The following is an 18999-nucleotide window of genomic DNA, read 5'->3' as shown; positions in this document are numbered from 1 at the left end:
TTATTCATGTTTTTAAATTTGTAAACAGCGAATCCAGCTGCTGCCGAGACAGTCTTCCTACCCTCAGTTAAACACAGCGACCAACGGGGAACATATGTGGTGATGATTCAGTTGAAGGCATTGAAACCCTAACCATTTTATTGTGCCATTTATGAGTGCTGCGGGACATTTTTACTGTCTTTTATTTCTCTTTCTGTCCTTTTCATTTTCCGTTGGCAAACCTGCCTGTAAGTAGGAAAATGGTCAGCAGACAGACTGCAAGACATTCAGCTATGAACTCAAGCACAGCATAAATATGTGGACTACTGAGACAAAAAGGCATTGATCTGGAATTTCTGGTACAATTCAGAGCCATTGGCCACAATGTCATAGCAATCATTAGCATAAACAATGAAGGGGAAATTTTCTTACGATCATATTTCCTGTCAGGAGCAGCCCACAGATGAGTGTTACCTTCATCATAGCCAGGACAGAAGAGTTGTCAATAGAACTACAAACGTAGGAGAGTGTATGATAAAAGGAAAAAAAGAAAAAAGGAACCACGAGTGACATTCATAACATATGAATATAGGATGATACACATCTAGTATGGAAGGGAAGGAATCATTGATCCTTGCCACAACATGGATGAACCCTGGAAAACATGCCTTAATTGAAATGAGACGGTAGAAAAACACTATTATCATTTCATAAAACAGATCTCCAGAACAAGCTAAGTCCTCATTGGCGCAAGTCCAGCAATTGCTTAAGACCTGGGCATGTGAGGGATGGAGGGGAAGTCACTAAGGGTCTCTCTCTCTTTTTTTAATTTTTTTAACTTTTCTTTTTTTATTGATATTTATTGAGCTCTACATTTTTCTCTGCTCCCCTCCCTGCCTCTCCCCTCCCCACTTCAACCTTCTCCCAAGGTCCCCATACTCCCAATTTACTCAGGAAATCTTGTCTTTTTCTACTTCCCAAGTAGATTAGATCCATATATGTATGTCTCTCTTGGGGTCCTCATTGTTGTCTAGGTTCTCTGGGATTTCGGTTTGTAGGCTGGCTTTTATTTTTGCTTTATGTTTAAAAACTACCTATGAGTAAGTACATGTGATAATTGTCTTTCTGTGTCTGGGTTACCTCACTCAAAATAATGTTTTCTAGCTCCATCCATTTTCTTGCAAAATTCAAGATGTTATTTTTTTTTCTGCTGTGAAGTACTCCATTGTGTAAATGTACCACATTTTCCTTATCCGTTCTTCAGTTGAGGGGCAATTTAGGTTGTTTCCAGGTTCTGGCTATGACAAACAAAGCTGCTATGAACATAGTTGAGCACATGTCCTTGTGGCACAATTGCGCATATTTTGGATATATACCCAAAAGTGATATTACTGGGTCTCGAGGAAGGTTGTTTCCTAATTTTCTGAGAAATCACCATACTGACATTCAAAGGGGTTGTACCAGCTTGCATTCCCTAAGGGTCTCTTTCTGAGGTGAGGATATCACATAGTTATAACCTTAACCAAAAAGATTGGATAATACACTTTATTTTAAAAAAACTTTCAAGACAGGGCATCATGTAGTTCAAGATGTCCCAGACTGCAGACTGACCTTGAACTCTCTAGGTAGCTGATGCTACCCCTGAGCTTATGATCCTCTTGCATCTAGGTCCTGAATGCTGGAATTCCAGTTGCTCACCACCAAGTCTGGTTATATGTGCTGCCGACAACTGAACCCAGGGCTTCGTGAATATCGGGTAAGCATTCTACCAATTGAACTCTAACCCCAGCTCGGGTAACCCACTTTAGACTGGTAAATTTGGGGACAAGTAACCAGGTGCAGATAAAGGAATGTCCGTTGCTTTTAGCTCCAAGAACCCCCAGGGAAAGGCTACAGGATATGCTGTTCTAAGACCACATTTTCATGGAACAGAATGAAGAAATCCAGTCTGTCTTAGATGAGAAATGTTTTGCAACTCAAAACAACTACAATGATCACATCATAAAAGTCAAGATTTTCCATGGTTTGGTTCCTGTGATACAAGGTGTATTAATGTGGTCTTTACTCTCAAGTGACTTGAAATCCAGCAAAGTGCACAAATAAAGTATCTCCTAAAAAAGGAAAATAAAAAAAAAATTCTCCTGGGATCCATGCTAAAACCTCCCTCACTTATTGGTTTCTCTTTTTTTCCAGGAATTTTGAAGTTTATGATAAGACCTTGTTTCTAAGGAACCCTATATTTTTATTCAAATACGCATAAGAAAAACCAATGGAGAGAGAACAAGAAACGTGTCGCAAGCTGATTGCTCTAACTGAAAGAGAACATCTGAAAATCAGGTCATTATATGACATTTTAAGAAATCTAATGTCTTCTTTGATTTAAGAGCAGAAGAAGAAAGAGAGTGGAGAAAAGGAAGAAGGAGCAGAGGGATGAATTGGAGGGGAAGGGGAGGAAGGTAGGAAAGGCAGGAATCTTACAACTTGGTTTACCAAAGATTGGCAAGTCAGAAGATTCCTTTAGCTTTTGCTATGTATTCCTATTTGCCATGATAAATTACTCAGAAGATCATGGAGGAGGCTACGTTCCCATTGTAGACAAAGTTTTAGATTTATTGATGTTATTTAAGAGATGATTTTAAGCTAAAATCTATAAGTTTGGGCTTAATTGCTGCTTCAGTGTATTCATATTCATTTACTGAGATGCATCAATTCAAAGAAGAAATGAATGTGTTAAATAAGATAATAATATTTACCTTCTGTTGAACTGTTGAAAACTGTGACATTTGACTGGTCATTTTCGGTCCATTTAATTGGAATATTCCATTTGTACCTAAAATTTTTAAGAAAGGAACACTTAATCATGAAGGGCTTAAATGTCAAAATCAAAAGACAGTATTTTTCCTTAAATGTGATTGGCCAGTGTGTAGCATCCAACAAATAGAGTTTATAAAATGAACTTCAGGGAGGAAGATGGGTCATGGCACTGACAGTTCTCGGTCTCTATATACCCACGAAATGCAGAAAATTGCATAAAAATTAGATAAGGGTGAAGAAAAGTGTTTGGTAAAAAATAATTTGTTTTGAAACAACTATCTTGCATTACTTGCACAAATGTAGAATTTTATGTCACAACACAGAACCTCTGCATTCAAGCCTGCATAGGTTCTGGCATGTTGTGCTTTCTGCCCAATTATGTTGAAGTTCTACTCTCCTACCCACTCAGCATCGCAGAATGTGCCCTAGAAATCACTTAACAATCCCAACCATGAGAATCAAGGCTGTAAAGGAAAACCACCAGGTGAGCTTGTTTCTGGGGTGCCCAAGTGTTCTGCTTGTCTCTTTTATGGAATTGGAGGGTTCATTTAGAGCCTCCTGCATGCCAACGAAGCCGCTTAACAGTGAGCTACGTTTTAACTTCACTTGGTGACAAGGCCCCTCTAAACTGCTCAGGCTGCCTTTGAATTCACTGTACAGCCCAGGAAGGTCTTGAATGTGCCATTCTCTCGTCTCCAGGAGAATGTCAGGCTGCATGTTTCAGAAGACTAGCGTATAAATGGTTTTCTAGGTCCTCCAGTGGATGTCATGGGTGCTTCAGGCTTGTCCAATGCCACCTCCTCGCAGTTTTTCTTTCCCCCTCCCTACTCAAGCATGCTTTCCTGCCTGGCTAACTGGGAACCCCCCTCAGGCTGCTGGAGCCCGAAGGCCCAAAGTTCCAGGAAATGTATTCCTCTGTATGTGGCGCTTTGCCATGGTAGGATGGTAGTGGCAACCCATCTTATCTAATCTCTCAGGTACATCTGTGTGGGCTACAGAGCTTCCCTGAAGCTGGCAGCCAGTTCCTCTCTACTGAGGCTGCTTCTTGCAGCACCCCTGCTGGGCACCCCCTCTTTCCAGCTCCCCACTTTTGCTGGCATGGTCATCTCCAGGTCTGTTTTTAGTGAGCCCTACAGCTCTTCAGAAGAGGGACAAAGAAGTATTGTAAAGAGCACCATTCGATGTTCTTGCCATGCTGTTAGTGCAGTGCTGACCGGAAGACAGTAGACCACACTTTCGTCTACTCCATCTTGCACAGTGTCAGCCTGGCCCAACAGGGACAGTCAGGGGTTTCATGATCTGTGTGCACAGTCTTTACGTACGGTAGTATCCTCTCTGGAACTATACCATACCAACGGCTGGCAAAAGTTGTGCTATTTAATATAAACAGGTACAAAGCATATTCTCCTGGGGTGTCTAAGAGTGTGTTAAGTCAACATGACAGAAGGCAGAGCACTACTGCCTTCCGATTTTAGCATCATGGTATCACACCTGATCTCGTGTGAGTAAAGGAAAAGATTTAGGAGCATAAAGCGACGAAGGGTGGAAATCATGTCAAGGAAGCAATAAAGGGTGTCACCTGTTATCTAAATGCAGGGGTACCAGGAACTGTTCCTGAAGCTATAATTAGAGCCCCGGCCTTCTTACAGGCTCCATCAGTGTCAAAAATGGGCACTCTAATTTTCTTCACTGCCACTGACTTAGTCATCCAAGAAGGCAAACCCGCTCCCATTCTTCTGGCTCTCAATGTGGGTATGGGCACCCAAGGCCCCCATAGGAAGAAACCCCACGGACAGAGATGAGAAATAGTCCATTTGAAGAGATGGTGACATCCACAGTGTGACCCACCTAGGGCTCGTTTGAACGATAACACTTTCTGTTCACTAAGCTTCCCCTCATCTTGAATTAAACAGAGAGAAACACTCTCAGAAGACAAGGCTCTGCTCCCAGCGCAACTGTGAGTGCATTGTCTACTAAATAAGAGCAGCTCTGAACAGATGGAAGCGGGCCTTAATGGAGGAGAAGACCCGCTTTATAGTTTCTGATTTTGGATGAAGGTACTTTTCAGACTTGTTTATTAGTGCATGTTAATTGTACAAGATAATAGTCTGCCTGGAAGTATTTATTGTAATCTAATTTTGCTATTTTTTTCCCAATACAGAATTTCTCTGTGTAGTCTTGGCTGTCCTGGAGCTCACTCTGTAGACCAGGCTGGCCTCGAATTCACAGAGATCCGCCTGCCTCTGCCTCCCGAATGCTGGGATTAAAGGCGTGCGCCACCACTGCTTCGCATAAGCTACCACTTTAATATAATGAAACAAGGAAAGCTTGCTTCTGGTTTAAGGCCTCTTGCCTTCTTGTTCAGTTACGGTTGACTTTTAACAAATGTGCTCACTTGGGAGGAGACTATTTTCTGTTTCTTTTCCTGTGACTATATAATTTTATTTTATAAACATGAGACAAATAAATCAATTATATGATAAATGATCTCTAAAATTCATGCCTCTAGGAATTAAAATAAAATGTGTGACAGTATCTGGTTAAAACCTCAAAAAATATGAACATAAATGCTTAGTTTACTTGATTATAATTTTTTGGGGGTGGGGGATCTGCATAGAGAGGACTTGATAGCCAAGTAGTTGTTTTTCTAAAACAAAACAAAACAGAAAACTACAATTCTGCCAGCTCAAACAAAGCCAGGGATGACTGGCTTTGCTTTAATAAATCAGTGGCTACACATGACTGGAGGAAACAATTACTAGGAAACTTGCCTAGTGCGAGCCTGTTTTGCAAGACAGAAGTATGCTGCTGTTTTACACATTTTAACATTCACACATAGGCAAAATTATATACGGTCAATGTAGTTTGCTGAAACAAAAACAGCAACTACAAGAGAAACAGCTTAAAACTGTTAATGGAACCAAGCACAGAACAGTTAAGTTGACTTTTATAATTGAATTATCACCTGAAGACAAGTCAATTTATGCTTTTATCCAGGTGTAATTAAATAAAGAGTGAAAAACAACTAGTTTTTTTCCATCATAGCCGTCTCTAAAGTAAAAAGAGAAGAGCATAGGCCCCGGGGAATCACACAAACGTAGGTCTGGGGACGCGAATGACCTTCCTCAATGCCTGGTGTTGCTTTCAAACTTTGAGACCTTCATGCATGTTATACTCACTCCCTCTGCACCCATTTTCTCCCCTTAAATACTAACCCCTGGGGAAACCAAGTATTCTGAGACACCTGCACACTCCCCACACCCCTCCAAATCAGCGCACAAATATGACAGGAGAGAACAGTTGTTGTGAAACTTCCCAAACGGGTACTTGGTCCACATTTGAAATACTTTGGAAATAAAAGGATCTAGCAGTATTAAAGTTGGCCAGTCAGCTTTACTGAGACAAAAGAAACCAATTTATGGCTGTTAAAGCCCTTCAAAATGTCTTCTTCATATCCTATCATTCTCCTCCCTCATATTGTAGGAATTCCTCACAAATAATTGACTTGCGATCATTTCCATGTGACATACAATGGCACAAATATAAAAAGTTACATGCAATATCATCAAAGTTATCACTAAAGAGACGCAAGGGCCTTTCCAGTACTAATCAAGCCGTAGAGACTGCAAGGTGCCTGGGAAGTGGGTAGGTGCGAAAGTCTCTCCACTCAAACTGAATATTAAAAACATAAAGAAAGGTCATAAAAAATTGGGTGTGGGTAGGACTGGTGCGATGCCCAGGGATTGGTGATGTATTATCACACTCCAGGTAACCCAAAGTGCATGCTAGGAAGGTTGAGCTGGACTAGAATGATATCCTTGGGATGGTTACTGCAGCCAGAGTCCCGGGGCCTTGGTGTCCTGATATCCTAGCTGTCGTCCCTTCAGTGAGGGGGCTGTGGGCTGGTCCCTCAGAAATGTGTGCAAAATAACTCCGTAACTGTGCACATGTCTGCAGACTGAGGCAGAGCGCTGGCGACCAAGACTCAACTGTAATAAGTTAGGAGATAACACACTTTAACCGACTTTGTGTTCTTTTAAAACATTTTCTAAAAATCGAGCAAATTAAAGAGAATAACATATTGGCTTCTCATTTTAGTTGAAATTCTTAAAACATCTGACCTTAATAACTATGTTTAATATTGCGGGGGGAGGATCTTGTTTGGTAAAATTGTGGGTTTTATTTTTAACGGGATGAAATGTCTTTGGATATACTCTGTATGTGGGTTTAATGTTTCCTGCATGTATTTACTTATTTATTCAGTGGGGGGGAGGGGCACACATGTGCAGGTCAGAAGACAACTTGCTGGAGTTGACAACTCTCTCCTTTCGCTCCTTGACTTCCAGAGCGTGAACTTAGGTTGTCAGGTTTGACTTCAAGTCCCCTCCCCAATTAGGTCCTCTCACTGGCCCTGGATTTGTGCTTTAATTAGATTTATAAAAATACATAAGAAATAAAAATGTAGATGATATAGAGCTATAGAACATAATTGGGTGTTCATACTTTGAAATTATTGGTTTTTGGTTTTCTGAGACAGGGTTTCTGAGGCCCTGGTTGTTCTGGAATGCAATCTGTAGACCAGGTTGGCCTAGAACTCAGAGGTCTGCCTGCCTCTGCCTCTCAAATGCTGGGATTAAAGGCGTGCGTCACCACTATCTGGTTTAGGATTGACCTAAATTAATAAAGTTTTAATTAGTAGTGTTGGGATGAACTAGATTTTATTTATAAGTTTCTATGCCATATGCATGAGAATTTGATTAAATTTCTAAGAGCAGTGCTGCTTGGATGATCAGGGGACTTTGACTTGTGCAATTTGCTCATAAATTCATCATTAATCAACAATGCGAAGAGCTGGTGATGAAAACCTCAGGCCCCCACATCCCTCCCTCAGGCAAGGGCTTCTGGTTTTAACTGCAGTTTAATTTTACTAATTTATTCAGCCAATATGTTCTAATTTATCCATGAGAGGGCATGGGTTAGTTCCCTTATGTTACTTGTCCTTCTACCCCTTTAACAAAAATACTGAATAAAATAAATGCTTTTTCAGGCTTCTCTACGCATTACAGGTGGACCTCCGAGAGGGAGTTCCACCCCACCATTCTTGCCTTGTGGATTTTGACATCACTGCTGTTCTGTAAAGTGAGACCGGCCGCTGAGTTGATGATTCACAACCAGTTCTCAGAGGGTATTTCATAGTGTTTGCTCGTTTCCACAAGATATGCCCATGGTGCCCAGGGACAAGCTACAAACAGCATCCCTGACACTGGAAAGAGAGACGGCTCCTGCCAGCCCTGGATCAGCTCCTAACCTTTTCTTATAGACGATGCCACTATGCCTCACTGCTTCTTTGAGAGTAACCTCTTACTCTGGCACAAGGCTTTCCCTTTTGTCTCCTTCATTTTGCCCATCACATTGTGTCTGTTTTACATTTTTGGAGACTCTCTCCCAAATTTACTTCGACTAAAATTTTAGTCTGCCTTCTGTGTTCTCAATTTGCCTTTCTTAGACATTCTTTCTCAGATGATGAGCAAAATAGCTTTTCAAAAAAAAATCTCTGAATATATTTCAAGGTTTTTTTTCTTTTCTATGTTTTTTTGTTTTATTTTGTTATTTGCTTCCTAAATTATGTCCACAAAGTCAGGAATTTTTCATTTGTCTATCCACAGAGGATTTAAGCTTTTATATTTAGAGACTTTTATGTGCTCTGACTTTCTATTGTGTATTCATATTTTAAAAGGGCATTGAGCTGATTATTGTTTTGTGTCTGCATGTATGCTGCATGTACCTGTCTGTGTGTAGACACGCATGCCGTGGCACTTGAGTGGAGGTCAGAGGATGACACCGAGTGCTGGTCCTCACTTCCCACCTTATTTGAGTCGTGGTCTCTCTATTATCCACTTCTGTGTATGCAGACTAGCTGGGGATCCCAGGATTCTTCTGTGTCCACCCCGCATTTTACCACAGAAGAATCGGGGTTACAGATGCATGCATGACCAAACATGGGCCCTAGGGATTCTAACTCAGGCCTTCATGCTTACATGGCAAGTCCGTTACCAGCTGAATCATCTCTCAAGCCCAAACTGATTATTCTTGGGGGCTAGGATGCCATCTCTACTGTAGGGTTTGGAAACAAGCATCCCCTGTGAGCAGGTCTTGGGGAGCCAGCCCATCTGCCTTGCATGTGCCGTAGCAAGGAAGGCTTTGCACTGGGGCCTCCACTGTGGAAGTCCTCGGCCGATCTCTTACTGTTTTAGTCTATTTTGGGGGAAACAAGCCATCTGGATTGCTGCCTGCTGTCACTGCCAGACTTCTGAGAGTTCTCTACAGCGAGGCAACGGCGATGAATGGGAACAAAGTAGAGGGTGGAGGTCCAGCTGGCACAGTCTGGACTCATGACTCGATCTATTTTCAGCTCCCTTTCGCATTGCTCTCTGCGCTCATCATGTACATCGTGAGTGCAGGGCCTGTCTAGGGACGGGGAGACCCTTGTCATTATCCGACAGCATCTTTCCCTGTTCCTTTTGGGCCACTATTTCTCCTTTGTCCTTCCTCCCAGCATTCCACACTGCCTACAGCTCTCCCCATGCAAGTTAATTCCCATCACATCTTCGTTTCTTCTACTGTTTCTGTTCTTCTACCGACAGCGTCTAAGGAGAAGGGATACAGCTGTGGATGCGCAGCCTGTCGCTTAGCTAGCTCTGGACTCTCTGTCGCCCAAGGGCCGTGCCTTTAGACTGTCACATGTCAATCATACAATGAGAGCGGGACCTGAGATTGCTAGCTGTATCTCTGTTGAATAATTTCTACTATTCTTTTAAGTGTTTTGTCATAAAGCCTTACTCAAATGCTGATGTTGGCTGGGAAGGATCAGCTTTGGAGTCCAGCAGAAAGCGTGCCTGCTTTAACTTCTGCCTTTCAGACACAGTGACCACAGGGTAGCCCATCTGGTTAGTCCAGGTCTCCATAACTTGTTGCACTGGTAGGTTACTTGCCTGTTGTTGGAAACCAACGGAGAGCCGTTAGTTTAGACATAAGGAGAAAGTTAAAGATTAGTGATATTAAAATGTAAATCACTTTTAAGTTGAACAAGGAAAATTTTGAGGGGATTGCCTTCCTTACCTCTCCCAGTGACTGCCAAAAGTCTGAAGTTTTTGCATTCTTGAACTGGAATTTTTTCAGATATTCCTGTAAAAGATGAGTGCTTTAGATCCCAGCCTTGTACCTCCACAGCCTCGTCTGGACCTCCCCTCAACTGCTCGTCCTGCGTCCCTGGTATGAGATGAGACACAAGAAACCACACATTGTGGCTTTCTTGTAGGAAAACGTCATCAACAGACACTGCTATTTCAGTGTTGTGTGATTTCCTTATTATCAACCGTTCCTTCCAGTTCTCAGCCGTGTAAAAGCTAGACGCATCTTTAACGCTTGAACTTTAGAAATGGCAGAGGCTAAATTTGTTGCACTAAGGAAATGAATATGTATGTAGTCTTTTGAATAGCGATAAAGATGGTTATGAGTGAGTGGGAGAAATTACTGTGGAGAGTAAGTCTTTAATCTTCAAATACCTTTAGAATTTAAATCTTTTAAATAAAAGGCTGCCCCTTTGTCAGTTTTATCCATAAGAACCCTCTGCGCAAGGAGACGTGGGATAGGCTCCCAGAGAACATTCCCAGTCTTTTCCCAATCCCATAATTGGTCATTCTTGGGGTGTGGTCTTCCAGAGATCTGCCAGTGTTTGTGCTCTCTGTCCCCATGGCTTTCCAGCTCTGTGCTATCTAACACGTGGGAATCTTACCTAGAAAGCAAACTTTTGACTAGTGCTCCCAGCGCTTAACTTTGTATGTAACATTTTATCTCTAAATTGCTCTAGTGTTCCAGGAGGGTCTATATCTAGGTCATATTATCTTCAGGATTCTTCTCTTTATTTTCGGGCACGTAAGGATAAAATAAACTTAGAATCCCAGGACTCCAGCATCCCTGATGTCGGTTTGGAATACTGCTCCCATGTTAATTCTTTTGGTTAATTCACTTCCCAACACTACCACCAGAGGGCAGGCGAAGGAAGGCAGAAGTGTGCTTGTGTCTGGTCTTTCTTCCAGACTCAGAAACTTAATATAATAGCAGCTTTAACTATAGCTACAGGTTCATGCAGAATAGTGCCCTTCGAAAACCATCTTGGAGGACCTCATTTGTTCAGTGGATGTTTTGTTATTGTTTTTCCGTTTATTTTTGAGACAGGATTTCCCTGTGGAGTAGAGGCTGGCCTTGACCTTGTGTCTAACCCTCTTGCTAAATGCATTTTTTGGATACTTACAAGATACTGAGCTGAGAAACAGGCAAGCCATCTTGGAACTGGATATGAACTTAAATATGTTTACTACAATGCTCCTGTTTTTAGAGGTGAAAGAAATGGCCCTGACCGAATGTCTGTGTCCTTGGAGGAAGAGAGATGCCCCTGAGACTCGTGGGCAAGAGTCTGAGTGCTGGATCACTGTGGGTGGATTCATCGGGTTGTTAGGGTTTTTTCTTTACTTCAGTTTATTGTTTTTCATGAAGTAGAAGCCGAACTGAAATTTACAGAAACATTGCTAAAAGGTACCACTTTTGTTTTGTCTAGGTCAGAATTCCCTAATAGTCTATATTAAGAATTTCCCTCCTTTCCATTATCACAGTCTCATCATCTTTCTGGTCTAAATCACATGACAACCTGGGCCTTGGTCTCCTTGCTAGTTGGTTGGTACTAGTGAGCACAAAAGAAAACTGAATGGCGTATGTTGTTCGTGTCCTAGGGAAAAAAAAAAGGCCTCCCCAGCTCAGCCGATCTTCTTTTCCAGGGATAATACAAATTCATTATAGTAGAACAAGAAAAGATGGATACATGTCTCATGATGATATTTTGCTGCTAATGTCCAACCATGAATTGTACCTTTAAAATGCGTAATTGCAGCCACGGGTCTTTCAGTTAACGGCAGCATCATTTTGCTGTGTGACATTGTACTTGGTGGAGAGAACACACACACACACACACGCAAATAGACAATTAGTCCACTCAGATTCTGTACTGGCCACCTTTTCTAGTGGACGACCAGTCTGGGCAGAAAGCTATAATCTGTAAAAGAAAGTCCTTGAACTCCAGTTTCCCCAGACCATGGGATGTTGGGGCAACAGCCACAGTGTGAGGACGAGCAGCTCAAGAGGGATTCTGGTGAGAGCTTCAACGTCCCGGCTAATCCGAGAGCTTCGCTGATATCTGAAAATATCAGTTTCGGTTTGGGATTTCTTTTTCCTGTAAATTCACTCCACGACACTATAATTGTACTATTATCAATTGTTCTGGGATAAATCTTTAGGATCAGCATGATTAGAGGCTGTTATAACTTGAGCTATATTAGTCCCAGGTGAGACTTTTAAAACTAGTGACTACAGGTCAGGCAGGTTACAGAGGAGTGAGCATTTATTGAATGATTGGTGTAGCTACTTATTTTAAGGGCTTTTTTGATAGTTGTCTACAAAACTTGACACAAAGGGCCATTTAATTTAAAGTATCAAGAAGTGTTAGTTTAAGTGGCAAATTAAGATGGAACTCACAGATACACTTGTCTTTGCCTCCCAAATACTGAGATTAAAGGTGGACCCCACCGCACCTGGCTTCTTTTAAATTTCTAGTGCAACACTATATATTATAGGTATTAACAAACTGCATTCTATAGATATCCACTCAGCAAAATCTCCTGGATCACCGAATATGTGAAGAATTCTATAGGCCTGAGGATATAAGAGACAGGGCCGCCATGAAGATGGTCACAGTAGGGACGTGGTGACCATGGAGTTGGAAGCTCAAGGAAAGTTATAAAAGCACACAGCCCCTCCCTTTGTGCCATTTGTCCTCACGGGATTTTTTTTAATGATCAAATTGTCCTTATGTGCACCCTAAATACTTCCTAAATCCAACTCTATTCTTGTTTTGGTAGGCACAGAGGCATTTTATGACTGCTCCCCAAAGATACTTCCTTTTGGGATATCATAGAGACAGATAAATGCCATTCACAGAGACAAAGTCACACAGGGAGCTACTGGGGTAGTGGTGGCATTATCCTGTAGTGGCATGATCCTGGGAAACAAATGACAAAGAACTGGTAGTCAGTATGGAAATTGTCTCTCTTGTGTTCTGTGGGCCACAATCCACCAGCAACAGCTGCATCAAGTTCCCAGGTTAGCACAACAGGAGGCTGGAGGTTCCATTTCTAGGTTGAAATAGGCCCAACCAGACGATAGGGCAGTTAGAAGGATGCATTGTAGTGACTTCAATAAAGGTCAAGAGACACTAACCCTGAGATAATTGACATAGGGTCTTCTAGAAGAACGAAAATGAACTGGAATGTCCAGTGTAGTGCCATGCTAACACAAGATGTGTGCAGAACATCAGAAAAAATTCTTGTTTATCTTCCCAAAGGGAGAAAGATCTCCTTATTCACTGACTTCATGAGAATATGACTATTCATATCAATAATTTCCCAAATCAATATCAAGGAAAAGACCTTATATTTTCTTCATAGGAAGACTAGTAGAGACAGATTTAAGTGTCCATGCCATGATTCCATGAAGCAAATTATGCCTCTATTCCCCAAATTCATACATGATGGCTTCAGAGCATCTGGAGGGCATCTGGTTGGTATGAGGTAATGAGGGTTTGACCTCACAGTGAGATTCATGTTCTTACAGAAGACACAGGACTGCTTGTTCCCTGTGACATATGAGGCCACGGGGGGGGGGGGGCTGTCTACAGAACAAAAACACCCTCACCAGCAACTGAAATGGCAGCACCGTGACCCTGGACTTCATTTCCTCCAAGGCTGTGGGAAAGTACATGACTGTTGTTTAAGGCACCTGGTCTACCCTGTCTTTCCATGGCAGCCCACTTGCAGACCACGTGTGTAAAGTCTCTCTAAGCAGTGCACTTGACCGGCTCCATGACATTTCTGGTCAATGATCATTACTGAGCCCTAACTTCATGTGAAGTCACCGTTATCTCTTACTTATCTGTCCAAGTGAGGGAAGGAAAGAAAGCAGCTAACCGTAATTACCCGCGATTGCCAGCTGCGTATCAGTATGGTTTTACTTCTGCTACCACTGAGAAACCGTACCTGACACCCTTTTTGAAATTTCTCCGGGGTGATCCAGTCTTCGAGCATTCTCAGAATAGAAGCTCCCTAGGATGAGAAAAGGGGACCGATTAAAGTTGGCACATTTCATGATTATATCCGAGGGTTTCTTGAAGAGCATTCTGATGAATTACATAATTATAGTACTGTAATTTCGGGCAAACAAACAAAAACCCCAACACTTTACATCATTCTGTGTGTGTGCTTCTAAATAACCAAGTGATAAAGAGATCAAATAGGCCTTGATACCGGTGACTCAAGACCCAAATGGTTATTGCACTTCCCCAAGTGGGCCAACAGGTGGCGCTTTGTTAATGAGAGAAAAGAAATGGTCCCCACCGCAATTCTTAGGCCAAGCACTAATTTCAAGGTAAAATTATGGCAAAGTATTAAATCTACCCCCACATAGGAGACAATAAGTATATTTAACAGAAGGAAGTACATAGTGAAAATAAGTATTAAATAGTATGGATAGATATAAAATGTAGCCACAAAACCTTTCTCATCAAAAGCAGTTTGCTTCATTTGGTTTTATAGATCTCGGGAATTTGAGGAATGTCCTGATTTCCAGATTCTTCCATGTGGGTTAAAACTAAGGCACACTACGTCTAAGATTTTAAGTTAAGTTTTAAATAATGTACTCGAAAAATATTACTTCCCATTTAACTTGCTAGTTATTACTACATTTCCCAATTATTTTAAACTGCATTTGGACACGGCAAGAATAAGGCTTGAAAACATTTATTTCTGACAATATTTTAGCCTCTAGAGTACCCAGGACTTAGAGAATTGAGCCCAAGTCTTCATTTGTGAATTGCCGCGACAGAGAATCATTTAAAAGAAGACTGGAAAGACGTTGTGGGAACAATATGTGCAAAAAGTTAAAAAATGATGGCACCGACATCAAATAATAACTGTTTCTCACTTAAGCTGGTTTGATACATATTCATTTTAATAATTATAAATAAACACAACTCTGTCAGGGTTCATCCAAGATAACAGCAGCACGGATATAGGCCAGTCCAGGAGGAATTGAGCTAGGAAGTTACCCAAATAAAGATATCAATTATATTATATTTTTACAAGTCTGGAATATGTGTGGAGGAGACACTGTGGGTGGTATTGCAAGAGAATGTCACAAAAGCCTTGGGCAGCCCGTTCTCAGCTAGAGCTCCTCAAGTTCCAGTGGCTAAAAACTGCCTTGTCTAGCAGACACAAACACAGTTGTCTTCAATTTTCTCCCTCCCTCCCTCCCTCTCCCTCTCCCTCTCCCTCCCTCTTCCTCCCTCTCCCTCCCTCTCCCTCTCCCCCTCCCTCCCTCCCTCCCTCCCTCTCTCCCTCCCTCTCCCTCTCCCTCTCCCTCCCTCCTCCCCTCCCTCTCTCTCTCTCTCTCTCTCTCTCTCTCTCTCTCACACACACACACACACACACACACACACACGAATATCTGCTCTGAACATTAAAGTGCTCTCCTGTTGAAAGTGCCCATGTAGCTGGGTTTCCTCACAGACCACACAGCAAAAAAAGTAAGATCTATCATCTTTCAGAAAAATCAAGAACGGGCTGGTGGGATGGCTGAGTGGGGAAGGGTGCTTGCGGCCAAGCCTGACAACCTGAGTTCAATTCTCCATATCCCCAAGATGAAAAGAGAAAAGCTGCCCTGCTGTCCACGTTTGCATATATGGCCCCTCCACCACAGAATAAATTTTAGAAATTAAAGAAAGCAATTAAATTGGATGTTTAAGGGATAATTGCTTATTTATCAGAATGAAAGTCATTTTAAACAAAAATGAAGGAAAGGACAGAAATTAGTTTCTGTGTCATCAATTCCTTCGCCTGCAAAATATCAACTATTTACTATTCAGTCCTGACTATGTTCTCCACTCTTTTCCAGAGCTCACAGCAAAATCAAACCATTTCTTAAAAACAAGTTGTTGGACATGTACTGAACGTCAGTAAATAGGGAGATGTTCAAAAGCAACGCCGCGCGCCTCCTACCTTGCTGTAGGAGATTCCATCAAACACAGACGTTATTTCAGCGGGAGTTGCCACTGTGACGACCACTGGATGCGAGGACATCAAGGAGTCCTCCTCCTGCACCGGTAACACGTCCTCAATCAGCACCTGACTGAGCTGGAACGGCAGAAAGCAAAGGAGGGCAGCTCATCCTTCGGATCGCTTCCCACTTACACCATCGCGTGTCATCAAGGTGGTGGAAAGAAAAGAAAACGACCCCAATCGTGCAATGTGGTCTCTGGGTCTTCAGACGAATCCCCTCCCAGCAGCTGCTCCACGCTGGTTCGGTCGTCTAGCTAGAATGCTTTTGACTCCTGTACGACAGACCCAGCAATATCTATGCCTCCTGCTGCTACGCTGCCCTTGAAACTGGACCACACTCTCCGAGTTTCCCCGTCTGTATAAGGGGAATGATGTCAACGCACAGGGTGGTTGTGACAATTCAGAGGCAGAGAGTTGACTGGCCACAGTTGCTTTCTCTTACTTGTCATTGGAATATGGAAAACTCCCAACTAACCACAGGAAACCCTAACTCGGTCTAAGGTTCCAGTGATCAGTATGATTTAGTCTTGTTTTTTTTTTTTTTTTCTCAGCCAGGTCGAGCGGGTATGGCCCTGAAGTATGGTTACCCTTCCAGGTTGAGAACACAGCCTCAGCCGGGCGGTGGTGGCGCACGCCTTTAATCCCAGCACTTGGGAGGCAGAGGCAGGCGGATCTCTGTGACTTCGAGACCAGCCTGGTCTACAAGAGCTAGTTCCAGGACAGGCTCCAAAACCACAGAGAAACCCTGTCTCAAAAAAAAAAAAAAAAAAAAAAAAAAAAAAGAGAGAGAGAGAACACAGCCTCTCTATCTTCTTGATACATCACTTAAACAAGCTCCCTGACTCACTAGCAGTCCGAGCTCCTTCTCTCTGGACTCCTGAACAGGATTCAGACTCCAGTTCAAGGGCAGCAACGCCTGACATCTTGCCTGGAACTCAGGGGAAGCCCACAAAGTGGTTATCATTGCTATTTTGATTAATATGGAGTAAGATTCTGAAAAACCACTCCATTAAACTAGTACTAATTTTTTAAAGATCAAAAGTTTTATTCCTTCTATTAATTTAAAATATTTCTGAAAGGGGAACTTGTGTATAAAATTATGACATTTGAGTGTTAGTATGTTATAATTTCATACAAGTGTTTGATATAGGTAGGACGCCAAGGTATTTTAGAAGGAAAAAATAAAAGAGAAGAGTAGAGGAGAAGGGACAGAGCAAGAAATATTCCAGAACAGAAATGCCTAAAGCACACTCCCTAATTTACTTTGAAAAATAGAAAAACTGATTTGCAAAAATTGTTTCTTTCAGCAATCCAGTCTGGAAATATATATATATATATTGTGATGGCTGCTGTGGACCGCAGGAGTCAGTTTCTCCCAGGAATGTGGCCACAGAAAGCTACCCAAACTCCAGCAGCTCATCCTACACCAACGTGTTGCTCTGTTTAATTTACTTTCGTTTCATTTTGTTTCTTAAAGGACATAAAATTGTGAAGGGGAAGTGGGGGTAGGGTGTAGAGGAGGAGACAGAAGGCAGAGAACCCAGGTAGAAAAAAATTACTTTTTAAAGATGAAAAGAAAAACAGTTACAGACTGTTGAGCCCCAAGAAAGTTAAACTTCTGTTAGATGGTGTTTTTCTTAATTTTAAAATTTGCCTTTAGTAGACTTTTACGCTACTTAGGATACACTAAAGTTTAGGAGTCATTTAAAAATACATTCAGAAGTCAGAAAAAGATTTTTAAAAAACCTTTAAGTTAAGTCGTCCTGTTTATTCTTTATCAATTCACATGGAAGGCTAACCCTTTTTGAATACACTTTATTGTTTATCTTTACAACAACCCACCAAGGTAGTTCTTTCTGTCGTCTCTTTACAAATGATACAGACAAGGTAAATAATTAAACGTTACTCACTGTTAAGAACAGTTGTTCCAGTAGAGGGCAGTATTCTACATACTTTACAGCTATCTACCTCTATACAGAGCTAGGTATACACATCTCCAGCGTGTACATACATGCATGTATGCATACAGTCACAGAAGAATGCTCAAACGATCTAAAGAAAAACAAGGAAGCCTAACTTTCCTAAAGAAAATTCTGTAGCATTTCTGGAAACTTTTATCCCAGGTCCCTCGCGGGCTCACTGTGTGACTATTCACTAAGCAAGCAGGCAGTGTGGGAACTAGGAAGCTTACTTGACACAGAACAACACTCTCATTGGATGTTAAAGGGAGGCCTGACTCAGAGGTGTCACCTTGTTCATGACCACGTGTCCTGCTGTGCATCTAAGAGATGATGCGTTAGGATTTGATCTGGTATCTGACCGCTAAGTAGATCCTTCATCTCTTTACCACGTTCCAGCAACCTGCTTGGGTCAAGTAGCTAATGGAATAAGATCACTTCTGAGGGCAGCACTATATTCGCTGAGTGAAAGGCGGGCATTTTCTACTCTTCCTTCTCCCACATCCCTCCCTTCCCGACAGGTGTCTGTCTATGACTCCCAACTGGCTCAATGACTGGATAAAGGCTCCTGGCAAAGAACAGCTCAGGTGAAGCCACCGGCCCCACCCTATCCTCTCCACGGACACCCGTGACCGCCATCGTCCTTGACCCTGACCCAAGACCGCCGTCAAAGGCTTCAGTCCAGTTTCCACTAAGAAAATACATTCAAGAGAGTTTGTGTTTAAGACTCACCATTTCCCAGTCTTGCTCTGCATGGTTCACTCCCAAGAACTCGAAGAAAGAAGCAAACCCTTCATTTAGCCACAGGTCCTCCCACCAGTCCATGGTCACAATGTTTCCAAACCACTGAAATGAGAAGCCAGGAGGAAGTAGTCAGATGTTTATCCTTGTGGTAGAAAGATGCGTAGGAAGCTTTGTAGCATGGATTTGTAGCTGATGTAGAAGTGGCCAACGCTGAACCTAACATATGCTTCACACTTTATCTTGATCTGAGAATGTTAAACTCTCCAGTTTATTCCCATATTTTA

The 18999-nt window shown here is 42.1% G+C and overlaps 1 protein-coding gene across 1 annotated transcript in view; it reads right to left on the bottom strand.

Moving 5' to 3' along the window:
• LOC121446493 (glutamyl aminopeptidase) overlaps positions 1 to 18999 on the bottom strand; it is a 66820-nt gene that overhangs the window by 22076 nt on the left and 25745 nt on the right. The window contains exons 6-11 of the mRNA XM_041649159.1: positions 18704 to 18817; positions 15954 to 16088; positions 13938 to 14003; positions 9913 to 9978; positions 9634 to 9785; positions 2733 to 2809 (exon numbers count right to left, since the gene is read on the bottom strand). Of these exons, the coding sequence (XP_041505093.1) occupies positions 2733 to 2809; positions 9634 to 9785; positions 9913 to 9978; positions 13938 to 14003; positions 15954 to 16088; positions 18704 to 18817 (610 nt within the window). The remainder of the gene's footprint in view (positions 1 to 2732; positions 2810 to 9633; positions 9786 to 9912; positions 9979 to 13937; positions 14004 to 15953; positions 16089 to 18703; positions 18818 to 18999) is intronic.

The sequence above is a fragment of the Microtus oregoni genome, unplaced genomic scaffold, assembly GCF_018167655.1.
Source record: "Microtus oregoni isolate MIOR12 unplaced genomic scaffold, Mior012 000000F_ref0000247, whole genome shotgun sequence".
NCBI classification, from domain to species: Eukaryota; Metazoa; Chordata; class Mammalia; order Rodentia; family Cricetidae; genus Microtus; species Microtus oregoni.
This window is presented reverse-complemented; position numbering and strand designations above follow the sequence as displayed.